The sequence below is a fragment of the Perca fluviatilis genome, chromosome 8, assembly GCF_010015445.1.
Source record: "Perca fluviatilis chromosome 8, GENO_Pfluv_1.0, whole genome shotgun sequence".
NCBI classification, from domain to species: Eukaryota; Metazoa; Chordata; class Actinopteri; order Perciformes; family Percidae; genus Perca; species Perca fluviatilis.
The window spans coordinates 13,032,303-13,052,477 of NC_053119.1; the positions used below are offsets into that span (position 1 = coordinate 13,032,303).

The 20,175-nt window shown below is 39.5% G+C and overlaps 1 protein-coding gene across 1 annotated transcript; it reads left to right on the forward strand.

The window, feature by feature from the left end:
* Nucleotides 1-1,813: 1,813 nt before the first annotated feature.
* On the forward strand, nt 1,814-13,026 carry LOC120564328 (guanine nucleotide-binding protein G(i) subunit alpha-1). The gene is made up of 10 exons (XM_039809179.1): nt 1,814-1,942; nt 2,183-2,316; nt 5,892-5,934; nt 8,316-8,457; nt 9,883-10,040; nt 10,178-10,306; nt 10,915-11,044; nt 11,129-11,282; nt 12,327-12,519; nt 12,619-13,026. The coding sequence occupies exons 2-9, from the start codon at nt 2,199-2,201 to the stop codon at nt 12,515-12,517; spliced, it is 1,065 nt and encodes a 354-aa protein (XP_039665113.1). The 5' UTR covers nt 1,814-1,942; nt 2,183-2,198; the 3' UTR covers nt 12,518-12,519; nt 12,619-13,026.
* Nucleotides 13,027-20,175: the final 7,149 nt, after the last annotated feature.

The window sequence follows — 20,175 nt, forward strand, 5'->3', positions numbered from 1 at the left end:
ATAAAACCATTGTGGATATAGGGGTTCACTTGAGGTCAACCTAATTCTGATCATTACAAGATAACCCCATTCTAAAATAGGATGAGGTAAAGCCCCTTCCCAAGCATATGCCTGCTTTTAGTACATTCTGCAACCATCACCATCACTTATTTTTATGCATTATGCATTGTTGTGGTATTCTGTTCAACACATGGTCACATTAAGACTGATGCACAATTGCTATGTACTATTGTTTATGGTGTGTGTTGTCTTATATGTCAGTGCCAAAGACAAATTTCCATTTTATGCCAATCTAATAGATAATTATCTGTATCTGTATCATACAGTAAATTCAGATAATGGTGTGGCCATTTACGCATCATGAATATCAATTTTTATTCATTTAAACTTCTCAAGTACAATCACATCATTTGGAAATGACATATTCATGTTGCTTTCATTTTAGTTGTAGATTTCAGGTGCTTTGGCCACAGAGCTCTGAAGACTGACTCGCACAATCATCCGCCGGTCATTTGAATTCCTGGATGTGGTGATGGAGAAAGCTTAACCACAGGGTGTAACCCTCATTTGTGTCCTTTCATTACCTGATAGGGATGCTTAATAATACTAAAGGACAGCAGGCCTTCCTTTTCAGAGCAACTACTTTTTGTAACCAATGTTGCTCAAATGTTTTGTCTGGTGTTTTGTCAGTTTTTACACCCCCGTCTTAAAGAAACAATATTTTGACTGTATATTTGTATAGTTGAAATGACAAATAAACTTGAATTTGAGTATTAATATGTCCACTTAGAATTAAACAAATGTATTAAATGTTCAGTAAATATTGCGAAAAGATGTGAAGAAATAAATCAAAGTCCCCTTTACATCACATATATAATTACTTATTCTGTTTAAAGGTCCGATTCTGAACCTTCCAACACTAAAAGTATCTCTGTTGACTACTCATGACAGAGGATTGCAATGCAAATCAGCACTGACAGCACAGATGAAGTATGCATTGTTCTCTTGCCCTCCTCATGCATTGCATATTTATACAAAACAAACATGTGCCACAATCTAATTGCAGCTGATTTGCCTTCTTGTTGCCTGATAGTCTGCACTCCATAGTTTACAATATGGCAATAAAGAACTGTGTGACTGTAATTTGTAAAAACCTGACATGAAATTAAGAACTGGTCTATAAACCACAGAAATCCATGGAAGCCCAACAGAAAAATAAAATAAAAATAACAAAACTTGTGGCAAGTCAAAATTATGAGATATCATGACAATATTTTGATTTGTTGAATCAAAATGGGATACAAAAAATTCAAATGTATGACATAGTAAGTGAAAGTTAAGAGAAAGTCAGAATGTTGACTAAGACACAAAATTTATATTTTGACTTATTAATTCAAAATAATTTAGACTTATTTAATCAGAATTTAAATTATGAGATACTAAGTCGACTTAGTCAAAAGGAATTATAAGATAGGCCTACTAAATACATATATATAGGCTACATTTATATTTGTTTATTATAAATGTATATTTATAATTTGACTCATTAAATCAAATGTATGATGTACTTAATCCCCCAAAAATGTCATGTAAATTCAAACTCTTCACTGTTTCATGACTTTAACAAAGCATCTCAAATGTCTGACTTTCCAGACGTAGTTTTACTTTGATCGTGTCTAACGTTTCATGTGTTTCTTTAGTCTTTTCTTGGATTAAATGGTTTTCCAAAGTAATCACAGCAGACAAAAATAAGTAAGAAGCTTAACATTTTAAAAGAAGCTTGTTGCTCTGTCACGCATGCGCAGTTCACAGGTATGTGCCAAGAGAACAGGAAGCGAACACTTTCAGACTCCGAAGCTGATGTTGCTGTCTACTCCCTTCTTTCTGTGAATGATACTGGCTGTGCTCAATCCCTTCGGCTAGTTGAAACGCAAGCGAGAGAGTAAGCTATCGTGAAAGCCGCGCCTTGTGGTTAACTTATATTTGAGTCTTCTCCGTGAAATCGGGAGCTTGAGTGCGAGGCAAGGGCGTGTTTTATCTCAAGTCTTAGAGAGACACACTGCCCCCTCCTCCTCCTTCTCCTCCTCCTCCTCACTGGATGCTAGCTCGGTAGCCTTTGCATGTTGTTACACTCCTAGTTAAAGTTGTGTTATAGTCTGCGTTTTTATTTATTTATTTGGAGGTCAGATTAGAAGAAGATGGGATGTACTCTGAGCACGGACGACAAGGCGGCGCAGGAGCGGAGCAAGATGATCGACAGGAATCTGCGGGACGACGGAGAAAAGGCAGCCCGGGAGGTCAAGCTGCTGCTGCTCGGTGAGAGAAAGATGGATGGACGGTGGGACGGGGTCTCGGTCTATTTACTGGAGAGGGACTTTCCTACTGCCCACCGTTTGCTGCAAACCCAAAGCCAAATGTTAACGCTGCATGTTAAACATGTTTTTACATTAGCTCCCACTAAGTTTTACTAGCTGCGTTAACGTAAAATAACTTGACGGGCTTAACTCAACTTTGATGAAACAAACTAGCGGTAGAGTTTAATACATGCCAGGGCTTTATACGATGCATTTAACGTTAAATTAGCTACAATGTTGGAGTTGCTGGAGTTCCTTTTAATGTTCAGCAGCAAATTAAATCCGCTTAGTCAATAAACTATTACACATGTCGCTGTGTGATTAGCTAGTTGTATTCCCGCAGTAGCCGCTCCTATCCAGCACTAAGTCAGTAAGCTAGCTAATTTAGCAATTAGCTACTTAGCTAGCTATGTTAGCGCACCAACGCAATCTTAGATTAGTTACGTTAGCTCATTGACTACTAAAACGATGTCTGAGATGTTATTTCTTCAACTGCACGTACATAAATCTGTTGTGGTTAGTGTTACATATTGACTTCATTGTTACAGTTTAAATTACAGTAGCTGGCCATCTTCCTGTTCCGCAGCCATTTATCACATAAACACGAACGAAACGTTAGGCCGGTTGACTGTTAACCGTTACGTTAGTCTGCCAATCTGCCTAGCTAGCTAGCTAGCTAGCTTATGTGTTCATAAATAAATGTCCGCCCATGCGACTTACAAGTTGGTGTTAGTTTGACTATCAATTAACGTAGCTAGTGGTGTAGGTTTAGAAATCAAACAGTCTGGATGCCTTCTGTTAACTCCAGGGAGGCTTGATAAAATAAATGTTTCATATTCACAATTTCTGAAGAGTTCTATTAATCATTTCCTTTTATTATTAATGTAATGATTTCTTGTGTATGGAGATTTCATACTCTGAACCAAAATGAGGTTAGCTGAACATTAGTGTGGTCATTTGAATATGGTGGTCAATCACCTGGAACAGGCAAATATGTTGAGTAAAGTGTATCACTGAACTGGCACCATTTAACATAGTTAAAAGACAACATTCAAGTCATAGAGCGATGACTTACAGATGATCACATCCCTCTATCAGTATTAAATCTCACAGTTGTATTTCATTGTCTCAAGGAAAATAGCCACACCTTCTCTCAATTCTTCCTATTACTGGTAGCTGATGACCACTGCTGCCGGTCTCAGTCTGGATAAGACAGGCAAGAGGTTGCATAGCAACCTATGCGGCCTGGCTGACAGCAAAAAGCATCTCTGGCAACTATATACACACACAACAGAGGCAGCTAGTGCATGCTAAGTGGATGTCTGCCTGAACCATGCCGTCTACAAGCTGTTTTGAAAATGCAATAGTATTCTGGCTATTTTTAGTTGATCTCTGCTCAAACAGGTTTGTGTCTGTCTTCACAGGTCTGTTTTCAGACATGTGATTTCACCACAATCACAGACAATTTACAATGATGCAACTCCAGCAGTCGGTTCTTGTATGTTTGTGCGTAATTTGAGATGGACCTTATTTGAATTTTTATGGTTGTGTTTTTCCCCCCTGTCACGATTCACTCAAACACATGCATTAGATGTCTGGGATTGGTTTGTGGATTTTTTTTTTGTCTGATGGCAATTGCCATATGTATTTAAACACATGGATGTATTTCACATTTGTTGGAAGTCTTTTATATGAGTGTTTCTGAGCAAGACAGAGATTTGCAGCTTTACCTTAAATGCTTATTGCATCTGTTATTTTCCTCATTCTGTTGTCCGCCATCCCATTGAAAACCTCTTCGGCTAGTTAACTTATGTTCAAGTTTCCTTCATTCATGTGTTGAGCACCACCTTGAGAAGCCATGAAGTAGCGACGCTGGGTGCATGGAAATCAATTTAGGGCACCTTATTTTATTAATTGAAATATCGATATTTGGCGCAAGCCTATCGATCCTCGTACTGTACGAAGAAGGACAACGATATATTGCCGTGTCGTTATTTCCCCCCTATCCCTAGTGTGTAGTGTCATTTTCATGAAGTGTTTATTGTTTGCTGGGGAGATATTTGCATCCCATATGCCCTGAGGGGAATGTGTGTTCCCTGGTCCAGTGTAGCCCTTTCATCCTATCACTGTGACAAACTTGGAACCATTTCACTTCTTCCACTTTTTGCCATAATTTCCATCCATTAAGCCCTTCAATTTCAGCAGCTCAGTAAGGTGTGAGGGTGTGTTTGGATATTAAATTTAAGTGTGTTTGCAGTAGCTCTGTGTCTGTGGTGTGTGGCTGCTTATCATATGGGACGATAAACTGGTGAACAGTTTTCCTCACCAGGGAGCTGAGAGTCCCTGCAGAGGTAAGGTAATTAAAATGTTGTGTACTCAGCTGAAAACACGGCTGTATCTCAGAGGGAGCTGGGGAACTGTGCTACACTTCTTTGGCTCATTCAAATGGATCACACATTTGCACCATTGTATGTTTCTTGTATTTCTTATCTCAGACCTTTCTAAGGCTGTGATGACATTATACTTGCGTAGTGTTGTACATTGGTCTCATGTAAATCATATGGGTCATATGAGAAGATGCATCTGACAGCACTGAGTTCAGCCCGCCCGTCTGATGCAGCGTGAGCTTCTAACCCAGGGATGTTTAAGCTGTGTATAATCTCATTGACTGAGGATCCAGTTGATTAATCCAATTACACTGTTACCTGGCTAAACTGTGCCTTAGACGCTTCTTCAACTTGAACGTGTAGCCTCTGATGTGTTGCAGGTTAAAGTTAACAAACATGTATTTGACAGTGATTTGTCTTTTTTTGTTTTGGGTGTGGGATATAAGCTGCCATTATATCCAATTAATTTAGCAGCTTATTGTTGTGTTTTGACCTTTAGGACTGCACAGTGACTCAAAATGTGAATTGCTGTATTTAGTTTATAAGTCACAATTTGCATAAACGCATGTCAGGAGAGGCCTTGACAACAGACACAAACTTTAACCAAAACTTGAAGGGCACTCGGAGAGCACAGACCTCCGCCAAGGCGCATGTCCTATCTCACGATGTAATTAATGCGGTGTGAATTTTTACCAGTCGGGATCACATTTTTCTGATTATGAAAAATAGAAAATAGTTTGTGTATGCGCCGTGATTCGGATCCGCTCCAAAATTCAATGGGTTCCTTTCTTGGCCCATGCTATAGCCTTCCACCAAGTTAATGAAAATCGGGTCAGTAGGTTTTCCGTAATCCTGCTGACAGAAAACATGACCTCCTTGGCGTGAGTAATGATCCCTTCAGGTATGAAACCACACAGATAAATGAGGCTTCATGTCGGAGCAAACCCTTAATTCAACAAGCAAAAAAAAGCTGTGTATGCATGCAGTGTGTTTATGTCACACTTGTCAGCAGTGAACTTGTGATGACGTTTGGGGGGTATTTTAAATACTGTACCTACTTGTCTGTGATTTATATGTTAAGTAATTAAAATTATCATTAACCCGTATCAACTATAATTTAATTTTCTGTGCCGTCTGTTCTCTGTTTCAGGTGCTGGAGAGTCTGGAAAAAGCACAATTGTTAAACAGATGAAGTAAGTGTGGAGGGTCAACCTCTAACATTTAACAACACCAAGTATTGTTTGTTCAGGGAATAATTTACAGCAGCACACACCAGTGTTTCAGTCCCTTGGACTGACCTCAGACCGCAAAGAGAGCAAACGACACACTTTGCTATATCTGCTATCTGCGCCAGATTACCTGACCCAGCTGTGATTGTTAGTAATCAGCTACTCACGCATTGCCAGACCTATCTCCACAGCGCTGTGGAGTAAGGTCTGGCTACACCAGAGATACATTCTAGAATAGGGAAAAAAGAAGTAGTTCTGGATCGTTTGCATTTCTTTAAACCAAATTACAAATGTCTTCCACTGCGCTCTGGATGCAGCGCGGTGGCTCTGCAAAATAGTCTTGGGAAGGAACATTTGCATGCCGCAAAAGAAAACGCCACATACAATAAATTAGGGATGCACCGAAATGAAAATTCTTGGCTGAAACTAGGGCTGGGCGATATGGCTGAAAACTGTATCACGATATAAGTGTTTCATATCGGTCGATATCGATAATTATTGATATTTTTTATGACCTATTTAAAATAAGGACCAGGAGAAAAATATATTAAATTTAAACATTATTTTAAACTTAACCTTCCTCTGATTATAATCCCCTCAGTTATAAAAGCAGAAATGTCAACACAACCATGGAAATCACTCAAATAATTAAAATGTAAACATAAGTCTAAAATCACAGTGAAGAAAGAATAAGTAAGAATTGCTTAATAAGGTGTAATAAAATGGTGCAAAGTGTTAAAACTAAACATAGAGAAACCTGAAACCTGAGAAGAACTATTTTCTGCAGGTTTAGTGCTAGGTTGGTAACCTGGCTTCTGGACAGTGCTCAGCACGTCTGCCTCCGTTATTTCTTTGTAGCGTTTAGTAAGGCGCTGATGCAGAGTACCTCTCCATGGCGATCTGCTGCTTGTGCGGTGTAGCACCAAAACTTGATACTGTTACATGATTGGCTGTTAGAGTGTCACTCCCTACGTTGCTAGGTTACCAGAGAGTGAGTGCCTTTGTTCATGCAACCAAACTTGCTTTGCAACTTCTGGTTTCTTCCGAAGAAGAAAAACAAGTTATCGAACATTTTATCGAACGCATTTTCTATTGATATTGATTACGCGTCTATCGCGATACATATCGTTATCGTTTTATCGCCCAGCCCTAGCCGAAACTGAAAAAGAGGAAACCAAGACCGAAAACCGAAACACCGTTAGAAATTATGCCAATTATTAGTACCATTGCATTTATGGCTATGACTGTGTACTAACTTTACTAAAATGAAGACATTGCAATTGTATAAATTAATATTAAAGTTTAATAAAAAAAAATCTAGCAGAAATATGGCTACAATCTGATAGTCACATACAGTCTATAGTAACCTAAGAACAGAATAGCTTACTTATTATTATTATTATTATTATTATTATTATTATTATTATTTTTTTTATTATTATTATTTGAGGCACTTTCTTGCAGGATTTCACTGAACATATCAGACAACGAGGGTGCATGCCCCTCATCTGGTGCAGAGAGACAAGTCTTTTTTTCTGCGCTCTGATCTCCTCCACGCGGGTTCTCCGCATCCATCGCGGCCTGGATAATTTCTCGTGCGCCCTGCTTTATTTCCGCATCCAAGTAATGGTCTTTATAACGCGGATCAAGTACAGTCGCGATGAAGTGCAGAGGATCCGAATAGATCTCACTGAAACGTGTGCTGACAGACTCTAAGAGCGTACTTTTCATTGTTTTCACTCCGTGGTCCGTCTCAACCGCTTTGCTTAGGAGACGCTTTGCAGGTGGATCGGGTACTGACACACGTGCAGGTCGCGGTTTCTGTTTGCTTCATCATAACATTTTCGGCCGTATTGTTTCGGTGATAAAAGTATTTTGGCCGAAAAACGAAAATGCCCTTTTGGGCATTTTCGGCCGAAAATGTTCGGTGGCCGAATATTCGGTGCATCCTTACAATAAATAAAGTTGACTGTTCACACAATACAATAACGTGAGCTATTTAAGTTAGCTGGATACGTGGTTAAACGTAGTTTGCTCTTGCTGTGTATCGCAATTTGTGCTTTGTTCACAGCAATCCCCACCATTCGCTCCCAAAACGTCCCGGATTGATAGTAAATGGTGTGAACATAACACCTCCCTTCTTTTTTTTTTTTTTTTTTTTTTTTTTTTTTCTTTAAGACTGTAAACTCAATTTCCAAAACCTAAACATAGTAACTGTATAACTTGTCTTAAAACACAATCCATAATCTGCCATTCTCAGCGAATTCTGCCAGTCGATCATAATCCTAATCTATTTTATGAACAAATCCATGAAAATGTGCTAATGTCCTCTCTTTGTGTGCCAGGATCATCCATGAAGCGGGCTACTCAGAGGAGGAGTGTAAGCAGTACAAGGCCGTGGTCTACAGCAACACCATCCAGTCCATCATTGCCATCATCAGAGCTATGGGACGCCTCAAGATCGACTTTGCTGATCCAGCCCGAGCGGTAAGTGAAGGAAAACAAAGCTGACATTTACACTGTATTTGGGATATTATGGCTTGTATTTCTGTGCAAATATATAGCTCAGTGCTATGAGGGCAACAACTTGTTAGTCATATGTCACCCTTCCCTACTGGGCAATTTTCTTCTCACTTCCCCCTCTGCAGCAGGTCAGATAGAGCTGGTAGGGGGTTCTGTATCCCATTTATAACACTATTAAAGCAGAGGCTTACTGACATGAGAACTGTCCTTAGGTTAATAAGTTTTACAGTAATAATCAGCAACATTTCTGCTTTCCTTGATTTTTGGAGACTTTGTGCTCATTGGTTTGGTATTTTGTGTAAAAGGTATATTATTACCACATGTTGTAAATAAATACAGCAGATTGTTGGGTATTTATATTTTAGTTTTTTTGCTTAAAGGGATGGTTCGGAGTAATCTCACCCTAGGTTCCTTTGCCCCATGACCTCGAGCCAGGTGCAAAGTGTTTCAGGTCAACACTTAAAAAGTATTTCAAATATCATCCAGTTATCAACACCTTTCTATGGAGTGTTGAATTCTCTAGCTTTTCCCTTACACTTGTGAGTTTTGCAGAGGACTTTTACTGTTTTTTCCCAAATCATGGAAGTGAAATCGATGTAGCGGTAGCAGCAGAGAGTATAAGTAATCAGGCAAGTGTTATTTAAATAAACTCCTGGTGTACTTACAAACTTTCCAATGCCTTGTTTTATGAGTGCATAACCTATTTGTACTACTGTAGAAGTTTGGTACCATTCCGGGCATTATTAGTGGGGTAATTTACGAGATACACCTTTGGTTCCATTAGCGCCTGCACTAAGCCATTCGGCTGATAGCGCTAACTCGACCAATGTTAGACCAAGGGAAAAAAAGCTTCTGGGGGGGGGGTGTTTGGCTCGAGGTCATGGTGCAAAGGAACCGAGGGTGAAATTACTCCGAACCATCACTTTAACAGACTCCTGTTTGATTTTGTACTCATTTGTTTTTTTCCCTGGTATAACAAGAGGGTTAGTCTTTGCTTCAGCGTGACTGGCCTGGCTCTGTCATTGTGACCAATATTTTTTTTTTGATTTTATGCTTTTACAGATATTACTTTTTTTGGCCACTGACCTGCCTAAGATGCTGCGTAGCTTTTGACACCAAATTTTTTGCACGGTCATGGCTAAAAATATTGTTTGTCGTTTGTAATTATCACTTCCAAACAGGCATGTTTGTCAGCAGAACTCTTACTGTGATTTTATAAATGAATAAAAAGACCTTTATTTCATCCAAATTCAGTCAGTTAGGATTACTACTAAATCCATTTCTTTTGACATTAAATGCACCGTAAACACTTTCCTAGCAAAGCTGTGTTACATTTATATAAAGAAATAATGGATTATGACTTTAATTGGATGGACTTTGTCTCTTCAGGATGATGCACGGCAGCTGTTCGTCCTGGCCGGTTCAGCAGAAGAGGGCTTCATGACAGTGGAACTAGCCGGGGTCATCCAGCGGCTGTGGAAGGACGGAGGCGTTCAGGCCTGCTTCAGCCGCTCCCGAGAGTACCAGCTCAACGACTCTGCTGCTTAGTGAGTTGGCTGCACTTGTACACATATACAGGAACTAGTGACTGCACTTTGACGAATAACTTGCATTCTCAATTCTTAAACTGCAAACATCTCTTATGTTTTTTTTATCTTTCTGTCTTTCTTTTCTCTTCCCAAAGCTACCTAAACGACTTGGACAGGATATCCCACAGTGCTTATGTGCCCACCCAACAGGATGTGCTGCGGACCAGAGTCAAAACTACTGGTATTGTGGAAACACATTTCACTTTCAAGGACCTGCACTTCAAGTGAGTGCAACCACCACGGTTTGTCCAGTCACCTAACTGTATTTACAGGATGACTAGTGGTGCTCTCTTCTGGTTCTTGATCTCTGAATCGCTGCACACATCTCAGATTTGTTCAGCGATTTCAAAAAGGTTTGGTGTTGTGCTCATTGACGGCTTTTGCCGTGGGTTGGAGAAACATTAGACAAATCAGTGAGCAGGATCAGGATTGATGACTTTTTTCCTGCACAGCTAAGTCACTACAGTCGTGAAAAATAACATCAGAAAAATGTCTAAGCGTGGATGAGATGGACACAGCTGTTTGTGTCACTTCACTGAATGTCACTTCAGTAAGTAAGCTCTATCTTGTAGTTTTTTTCACCTTACTAAAAACGAGTCAATTACTGACACTGGAGAAGATCATAGAGTTGGTGTATTATTGTAATAAAGTGGCCTACACCTCAGTAAAGTGACAGTAGAAGTGGTAATAATACACCATGGCTACACGGAAATATGGAATTATTATGAATGACTGACAGGGTGAAGGGTCAAAGTTGAGAGGCGTCTTGATGAGTTAATATTTGTTTGCGTGGTGTATTCTTTAACAGCGTGTATCTATGATCTTTCTGCAGAATGTTTGATGTGGGCGGACAGAGATCAGAGAGGAAGAAGTGGATCCATTGTTTTGAGGGAGTCACCGCCATCATCTTCTGTGTGGCTCTGAGTGACTATGACCTGGTGCTGGCTGAGGATGAGGAGATGGTAAGACCCTTCTGACCTTGACGCACCCTAATTAATTTGTTGTCCCTTTTTTGGTTACCGTTGTCTGTCTCGCCTCTCATCCAGAATCGAATGCATGAGAGCATGAAGCTGTTTGACTCCATCTGCAACAACAAGTGGTTCACAGACACCTCCATCATCCTCTTCCTCAACAAGAAAGACCTGTTTGAGGAAAAGATCAAAAAGAGCCCGCTCACAATCTGCTACCCAGAATATGCAGGTGAGTGAGAGACGCACGTACAGAAACACTCATATGCAGAGCAGGTGTGTTGTACATGCAAATACTGTACTTTGTACGTTAGTGTCGCACATAAACCATTAAGGCCAGCCAAGTATATTTGAGTTTTTAAGTGACCGCATTTGGCTTATTAGTAAGGCTGTCTGCAGGTCCTTAAATCTTAAAAAAGATGTATTACAAACTCTTGAAAGTTTTTAGGAATGAAACGAGGTAATTTAAATTATGAATTCTGCTTTACAGGTCTTAAAGGCCCTATTGGGTTGGACTCAGGGAGCCTGACAACAAGTTGAAGGCAAAATGTAGTTTAAAATATTTTATTGTCGTCATAATATTTTTAATAATGCTATGTAAACACATACATAGGGGTTTTAAAACTGTTTGAATGATGTTTGCTTTTTAGACTGAACCGAGGTCCAGAAAATACTCTTACATTCAGTCATCCATTTTTTTCCACCAATCTGTCTGTCGGCCCCTTGTTGCAACTCAGAGGTGTGGCAGTCTCTACAGATGAGACAAAGATGTTTCTTTATTCTCCTCACTGTTCTGCTCTTGAACTGTGTGGGCTGCTTTATGTTTAGAGCAGTGTGTCCTTGTCAGGTTCACCAATGAATATTGCACATTTACACGTTTAGAGTTAATTTTTGCATAGTTTTATTTTAAAACCAATACATAGGCTAGATAAGACATGGAACCCCCTTTTAAAATAAATAAATAATTTTAAAAAGTCAGTAATAGGGGTGGTTTTAAATAGTAAAAGCTATTTACACACTTGGGGCTAAAATCGCACAAGAAGCCTAATTCTACTTTACAATAATTCTTTTTCCCACTGGCTGGCTACTCCATATCCTTGTGGAAAGCCCTGTATTTCAGACATACACTTCCCATATCAGTCCATACCTAGTGGACAATTTCATTGATTTGACACTGAAAAGGTCTTAATTTTAATTTGATAAAACTCTCTGTTGTGACACTGTTGTGACGCTTTTTCTCTCCTAATTGTGACGCGTTTGTCCGCCCCCACTTCAGGCTCCAACACCTACGAGGAGGCAGCAGCGTACATTCAGTGTCAGTTTGAGGACCTGAACAAGAGAAAGGACACCAAGGAGATCTACACCCACTTCACCTGTGCCACCGACACCAAGAACGTGCAGTTTGTGTTTGATGCCGTCACCGACGTCATCATCAAGAACAACCTGAAGGACTGTGGGCTTTTCTGAAGGTAACGCCTGCTGCTTCAAGGACGAGCTGGGCCCATACTGTGGTCTGCCACATTTTTCTCCTCTAATCCCAGTGTCCTTGTGTTCTTCTTTCTGTTCAGGCAGCCTGGTGGCCGGCTTAACGAGTGACTTTATTCAAGGGGACTTTGACTGGAGGGGACTTCATGGACCCTGCTGAGAATGTCACTTTTAACCTCTTATTAACTTATGTTCATCTCTAAAAGTTTTAAAGACGGTGTGTAGAAAAAACCTTTTGTGTAAAATATTTGTACAACGGTCTATGGCTGGGGATTTTTCACAGTTTTTAAAATGTGCTTGTTTTACCTTTTATTATCGTTGTTTTAAAATTTTATATAAAAAGGGGGGCCTTGACATTGTTTTTGTCCATGAATGAACACTTTTTGTCTTTTGTTTGTAGGTCCTTGTGCCTTGCATGCGTTAGTTGCAGTGTTTTCTTTTTGTTCAGTTAGATATAGATGTATGTAGATGTTACCATGAACGCGCTTCTCCAAGCACCTGATCCAGTCCATATATCTATTTTTTTAAAATTTTTTTTTTTTTTTTTTTTTTTTGAAAAAAAAAAAAAACCAACACCCCCCTACCCCTTCCCCTTTACCTCCAAAACGTTTAACTTTCTTTTGGTGGGGGGGGGGTGTTTTTTTTTTTTTTATATTGATTTTTTTTTTTTTTTTTTTTTTTTTTTTTTTTAAAAAATAAAAAAAACAAAAAAACTTTATTGGGGGGTAAAAGCCAGTGAGTGTGTTTCTGTGTGTGTGAATGTATGCACAATATAAAACAAAGGGACTTTATTCCTCTACTTGTCATCCTCTTTCAAAGTTTTATTTTTCTAAGCGACCAAAAAGAAGCTACTCTCTGTAATAAACAAGTGCACATTGTTAGTGCGCTGCTACAAACTGTAACATTCCTGATTGAATCATAAAGCAAAGAAGCTTTGAAAAGAGGATGCCAATGGCGGCCTTGTAGCAGACAGTAGGACCATATTTAGATCTGTGTTCAGTGCATAGACAGATGGAGACGTGGCTGGCTGCACTGTTATTGATCATGATGTGTGATGGTTTCAAGTTACATATCCCCCCTAGACCCCCAACCCTCTGTTTCCATTGGATGGGCACATTAGTGGACTAATCTCCATGATTTTGCTAATAAAAGAGCTGCTCTGGTAAAACCATGGCAACTTATGCAACAAACACTTATTTCTCCTGTCTTTTTTTTTGTGTGTGAATATTTGTTTTTTCTCAGGGGAAATTATTTGACTGGTGGAGCAACATTAATGTTTATCAGAGACTACACACAAAAATAACACAGAAGTAGGGCTGAAACGATAAGTCAATACATTTTGTGTCAATGAGCTATTTAATTAAATGCTAACTATTTTCAAACCCAATGAATATCGAATATACATCAATGTCAGACATATACTGGCTCCAGCCTTCAATGTGAGAATTAGTGGGGGTTTTGTTAATTTGGTATTTTTGGGTTATAAACTGTTGGTTGGACATCGCATTCGGCTCTGGGCTATTAGACATTTTTCACAAACATGTTTTTGATAGACAAAAACCACTAAAAGAGAAAATGGTTGTCAGGTTAATCGATAGTTGCAGTCCTCCAACAACTTCCTCAATCATTTGTGAAAACTTAAGTAATTGACCGTCTCATAACTTTATAATAAGTGATTATCATAGAGCAGACATTTTATGAAGTTAATATACTATTTTTGGTGTTTTGATAAATTGATGGTGCTCTACTCTGATTCAGATATGGTCAATTTCACAGTATGGGTACAGAAAGCAGCTTTGCTTAAAGGTCCCATGGCATGAAAATGTCACTTTATGAGGTTTTTTAACATTAATATGCATTCTTCCAGCCTGCCTATGGTCCCCCAGTGGCTAGAAATGGCGAGAGGTGTAAACCGAGTCCTGGGTATCCTGCTCTGCCTTTGAGAAAATGAAAGCTCAGATGGGCCGATCTGGAATCTTGCTCCTTATGAGGTCATAAGGAGCAAGGTTACCTCCCCTTTCTCTGCTTTGCCCGCACAGAGAATTTGGCCCGCCCATGAGAGAGAGACATCATGGCTTTCAAACGAGCAAAGGGGCAGTTGGTCAAGGCTCTCTGTCAAGACACAGAAATGGTACATCCTAAGTAAAGCTCATTGTGGGACTGGCTCTAGTGGCTGTAATTCTGCACCAAGGCTGAATTATGGGAAAGAGACTTCAGATACAGTATTAGGGATCCACTGAGGCCTATATAAAAGCATCCACAGAGCACCATGTCATGGGACCTTTAAGGCCTCTGTCTTTGTTTTTGGTAAAGTGCTGAAAGATTTCCTTGTCTTTTTTGGTTAAATACAAGTGTGAACCTGCAAATTAGCATAACATAGGACCTTTAAAGGTCCCCCAAAGACATACAAAAATACCCTGTTCTGATTTATATGCTCTTTAGGCAAATAAGTTCAATAAACTACTTAAATATTCTTTAAAAGAAAAAGACACTCCTTGTCTCTGCTAAGTTCAGAATCTATGAATATGCAAATATGTTTTATTTCAGAGGTTTGACTGCTGGTCACAAGATGTCTCCTGTGTAAGTGTAAGTGCCCTGCAAGTTTCAAATCATGTTTTTGTTGCATTTTGGACCATAAGTGGTTCCCAAACTAGTTATAATGTCACAAAATCATCTCCTTTGTAGGCTACAAATTTAGATTTAAGGTGAGCAATGACAAACATTACTCCTTCAGCAGATTAATATGAAAACAGCATTCTAGTCTAAAACTCTGCACATAAAATCATTCTGCATACAGTAAAGGTTAAACATTTTTTAGTGGAGAGGGACTAATATTTATCCTCAAACGAACTGAAATCTGACAGTGGACAGTGCAGGATATAACGTCATCTGCCAGTACGGTTCAACAGTAAATAGTTCCCTCTAGGGGTCACGTTGTGTATGCAATTGTGTGCATGTAATGACCATGTCTGATGGCTGCTTGATGGTTATAAAGGAGACAACTGAGGAAAATCTAATCACCAGTTTTAATATAATTAGCGCAGATTGTTCCTGACATAGTCTTCTTTATAAAATCTCCATTGGAAACTCCCCAAGATAAGGACTAATTAATCCTGAACTAGAATGAGAGAGTGATTTTCTTCCAAACTGTTGTGGCCCAGAATCCATTCCAGTATCCATGACGTGAACAACCGTTAAAGGAATTACAGATAGTGATAGGATTAACAGAACAACTGTCCTGTTCCAGTCATTTTTTTTTAATTTTTTTTTTTCATATTTCATAAACTCACCAAGATGATGGCAACTAACATAGCCTACTACAAATGGGTCACAGCAGTGCCAAGGCTGACTCCTGTCTTGCAGATTTAGCTAAGCCATCACTGCTCAAGCACAATGATTAGGCATTAGCTGAGAGGACACTATTTTGGGTAGGCATTGTGTGATTTAAAGCTAACTGCAAAGTCATTTAGCTAATCCCTAAAGCCCTCCCGGGGAGATCAAATAGTGTGGATATGAAGCTTCTTCAAAACGAAGGTGTAGTTGAGGAGAGAGAAGAGGATGATGATGCTAATGATTGTAATCAAACTGCACATTATTGCAGACTGCAGCTGACCGTGGGGTCAAAGCAAAAGGAATCTAATCCTCTTGTCTAAAGAAGCTCTTTGAAAAGTATGTGTAATATGCTCATTTCTTTGATCAGAAGATTATTAGACTCCATATTTGCCACTTAAAAGGGTTAACATCTAAGAAGGCTAGAAAAGATAGAATTTATAAGTTATGTGTTGAGTTACGTTTTTGTACAACAATAATGTGTCCCCATGTAGGCGAGGAGAATAGCCTGACTGAATACTACGACTGCACTGGATTTATGAGGCCGATGTTGATGTTTGGGAGTGTTCTCTTGCTGCGAGCTAGATTAGAAGATTGATACCACCATGTCTGTACAGTAAATGTGGAGGGGTTCCGCCATCCATTCCGACATACCCCACTCCAACGTTGACGTCTAATTGTCGGAGTGGCGGCACTTACATTGTTTTCAAATGTCCCACCACTCCGACAATTTTTGTTTCCATTAGGGTTAGGGTTATGGGTTAGGGTTAGGGAATAGCAGCATGTCGGAATAGCGGCATGTCTGAATAGAAGCATGTTGGAGTGGCGGCATGTCGGACTGTGGACCAATATGGAGCTACTGCCTGCAGCTGGTTAGCTTAGCTTAGCACAAAGACTGCAAACAGGGTGTAACAGCTTGCCTGGCTTTGTCTAAAGGTAATAGACTCTGCCTACCAACACTTTGAAAGCTAATATTTTTTCAGTTTGGGTTTTGTTTGGATTAAACAAACAAGATGAACAGGTTAATTGGCCAGCTTTAGAAGTGTTGTTCGGTGGATATAGTTATCAATAGACAAAGGTCAGGCTGGCTGGTTTCCTCTGTTTCCATTGTTCGTGCTAAGATAAGCTAATCGTCTGCTGGCGGGAACTTTATATTTGCGTACACGCATGAGAGTGAAATCAATCTTCGAATTGTATCTAACTCAGCAAGAAAGCGAATAAACATATTTTCCAAAAAGTCTAACTATTCCTTTAAACCTGCATTTACTGATTCATTTGGTTACTTCAAGCAGTATAATGAGCTGTAAAGACTTGTGACCAAAATATCTACCAAGCACATTTTAGCTAACAGTCAAAAAATAAACTTCTGCATTTCTGTACTTTAATTTCTTGTCACTTATCGGCCGACACATTAACGCTGATATAGATATATTTATGTGATAAGATAATATTAGCTTATTTTTCAGTCAGGCTCTGGTGAGGAAGTCTGTGCGTTTCGGAGTCAGTCTCGACTTTTTACAGGTGTACTTTGCCATCACAAGTTTCACTACATAATTATATCTCATTGTGAGCTTGGAGAGAAAGCCAACGTGATTGAGTTGCCAATTCCCTAAAGCCATTCAATCTAATTAACTTTTTCTCTATGTGTTGCATTTGTGTGTGTGTGTGTGTGTGTGTGTGTGTGTGTGTGTGTGTGTGTGTGTGTGTGTGTGTGTGTGTGTGTGTGTGTGTGGGCGGGCGCATGTTTAAACTGATTTTTAACTGCTGCTCCAGTCCAGCACACCCCTGGGTTTCTCAGTGCTGTCACTGTGCTATCTATTTCATTTTAAATTACATTTTTAAAGTTTAAAATGTCTTCCAAACATTGTCACTGTCTCATAGATGATAGTTGATATGTTTGTCTGCAGTCTGTTTTCTCTTTTTAAGCTCTGGCACATCTATGGATTAAATAAAAGATGATATAGACAGAAGGAGTCGGGTCACTGTGTCGAAAGTGTATGAGTGTCTGTGTGAAGGTGACCCGCTCCCCCCTCTGTCTTTGCCGAGCAATAAAAACAACTTAGTGTGCATTTCTTTCCTAACAGCAAATGCACGAAGAGTCAATGAGGGAGACAGCGAGCTAAATCCATATAAGCTCTATTGAAATTCCCCCTCTGAGTGCGCAGACTGCCTCGTGTTATTGTATTTTTGCCTTCTGTTGTTGGCAGTCTGCTTTAGGATGCTCATTACTTTCTGTCTATAATGATCATATAAAGTAATATCATTTTCTTTATTCTTCATCCCCCCCCCCCACCCAGTGTGCACAGACAGAGTTACAAATATATTCACAGACAGTCAGAGGAAGTCTCTACAGATGCTTTTGGCATGCACAATCACACCTAATAAAACTGTTTTATGTGGATCATTAATATTCTGGCAGAAAGTGAAAGATTTGATGGAGTTGTTGCATCTTTCAGGGAAAATTTACAGATAAAGCATGCTCTGTTTTCAAAGCTTTTTCTCTCCCCAAAGCCAACAGACATCACAATGACACCCAGACCAAAGGACTTCATTACAATGCTGTAAGGAGCTCATGTAAGCACACCTCCTCCTAATATTGAGGCCACATGTGTGGCCCCACAGACACTGAGAGCTATAACCACTGTACTGTATTCTGTCAAGAGAAAGTCTCAGAGTGGCATCGAGTTGCTTGAAGTGACTCCAAATTTAGACGCTCCTGCTCAAAGCTTTGACAGCTGATGGCTTTTCTGTTTGTTCTTCTATCATACTTCTATTCACAAAGGAAGGTCCAAAATAGTGAAATACTCTGATCCATATATAGATAGATGAGCACAAGACAATAATTGTATCGTCCTGTACACACAAAAATACTGTTTATGTTACAAAATAAAGCTACAAGGTATCAGATTTGTATTCCATTTGAAGAAAGCATCATCTGATTTCAGTTTAGTAGTCAGATTTAGTACACCAGTAATTTAAATGAGCTGGTGATAGTACATAATTCCTCAACTCTGAACTACATTTTAGTCCAGACTACAGGCCTCTTGAAGCTGCAATTTTGACATCCTCCAGCAGAGGCACAAACAAAGCAAAACATGGATTAATTTCCCTTCTGGGTGTATAATTTGTTAATCCAGACAGTTTTCTGGATTATTATACCAGTACTCTTTCTCCGCTGTGGTGGTTAGTCTTTAATAACCATCTAGTCTGCATCATCATTTGCTTTGAATTAGTGTCAAACGCATCTGCTGTGACCAGGGCGTATACAGTATGACCCAAATGCCAAGACACTAAAATGACAGTCAAAGTGAATCCACTGCTCTTCATGGATTATTTACTGGTTGCAAATGCACAGGGGGTTGTGTACAGTAATGTTGTTTTGTAGGGAGGATACTCACATTGCAAAAGCACATGCATGTACTTTAAAACTCTTTCTCTCTCTCTCTCTCTCTCTCTCTCTCTCTCTCTCTCTCTCTCTCACACACACACACACACACACACAGGCACTGCAGAGAGTGGCAGTAAAAGGGACTGTCATCCTCAGTAGATTTCAGCAGCTCTTGATTTATGTGTTAAATATTGAATGAAACTTTACTTCACCCGCTTCGGAAAGTTGTGCAGCCATGAAAAAGTAATGGCAACAAAAGGATTTGTCATTTTCCGATGGACTTGGATTTATGTCATCATAGCAATTATGTAATGTGACAGACCTACACAGAGTCAATAACCAGAAAGTGCAGATGCTGGATGTTGCATTTTTTTCTCCACATTTCAATTGTTAAAAAGTGAGTCAGTGTACTTTCTTCACTCACTAATTGCTCAATAAACCTATAAAACATTGAAATGAGATGATGAATTGAGATACTCCCGTCTTACATTATAACAGACCAGTGATCTGTGACCACAGAGGAGTTCTGGAAATCTGGAAACAGAACTGACAGTGCTGTTGGTGTTGCATGTGCTACTGTGTAGTAAAAGTACGCAGGGAAGCAGATACAGGGCCAGATTAAACACACTACAGGGCCCCAGGGTAAAAATGTGCTGTGGCCCCCTATTGACCCCCCATTTCCTCCACTCTTTATGTAGCCCAGTATCCCTAAATATTCATATTATGATTTATATTTAATACCAATGTTTAGTACCAATGCAGAAAGCAATGTGCCCTATAATGAGCCATAAATAAAGGGTGAAGAGGTTGGGGTGGTGGATGAGCATGAAGCACGTCTGATTTACTTGCAGGAGTCCAAAGTTAATGTGTATTGTCGACACATTTATTTAGTAGAATGCAACATGTAAGCACAATGAAACCT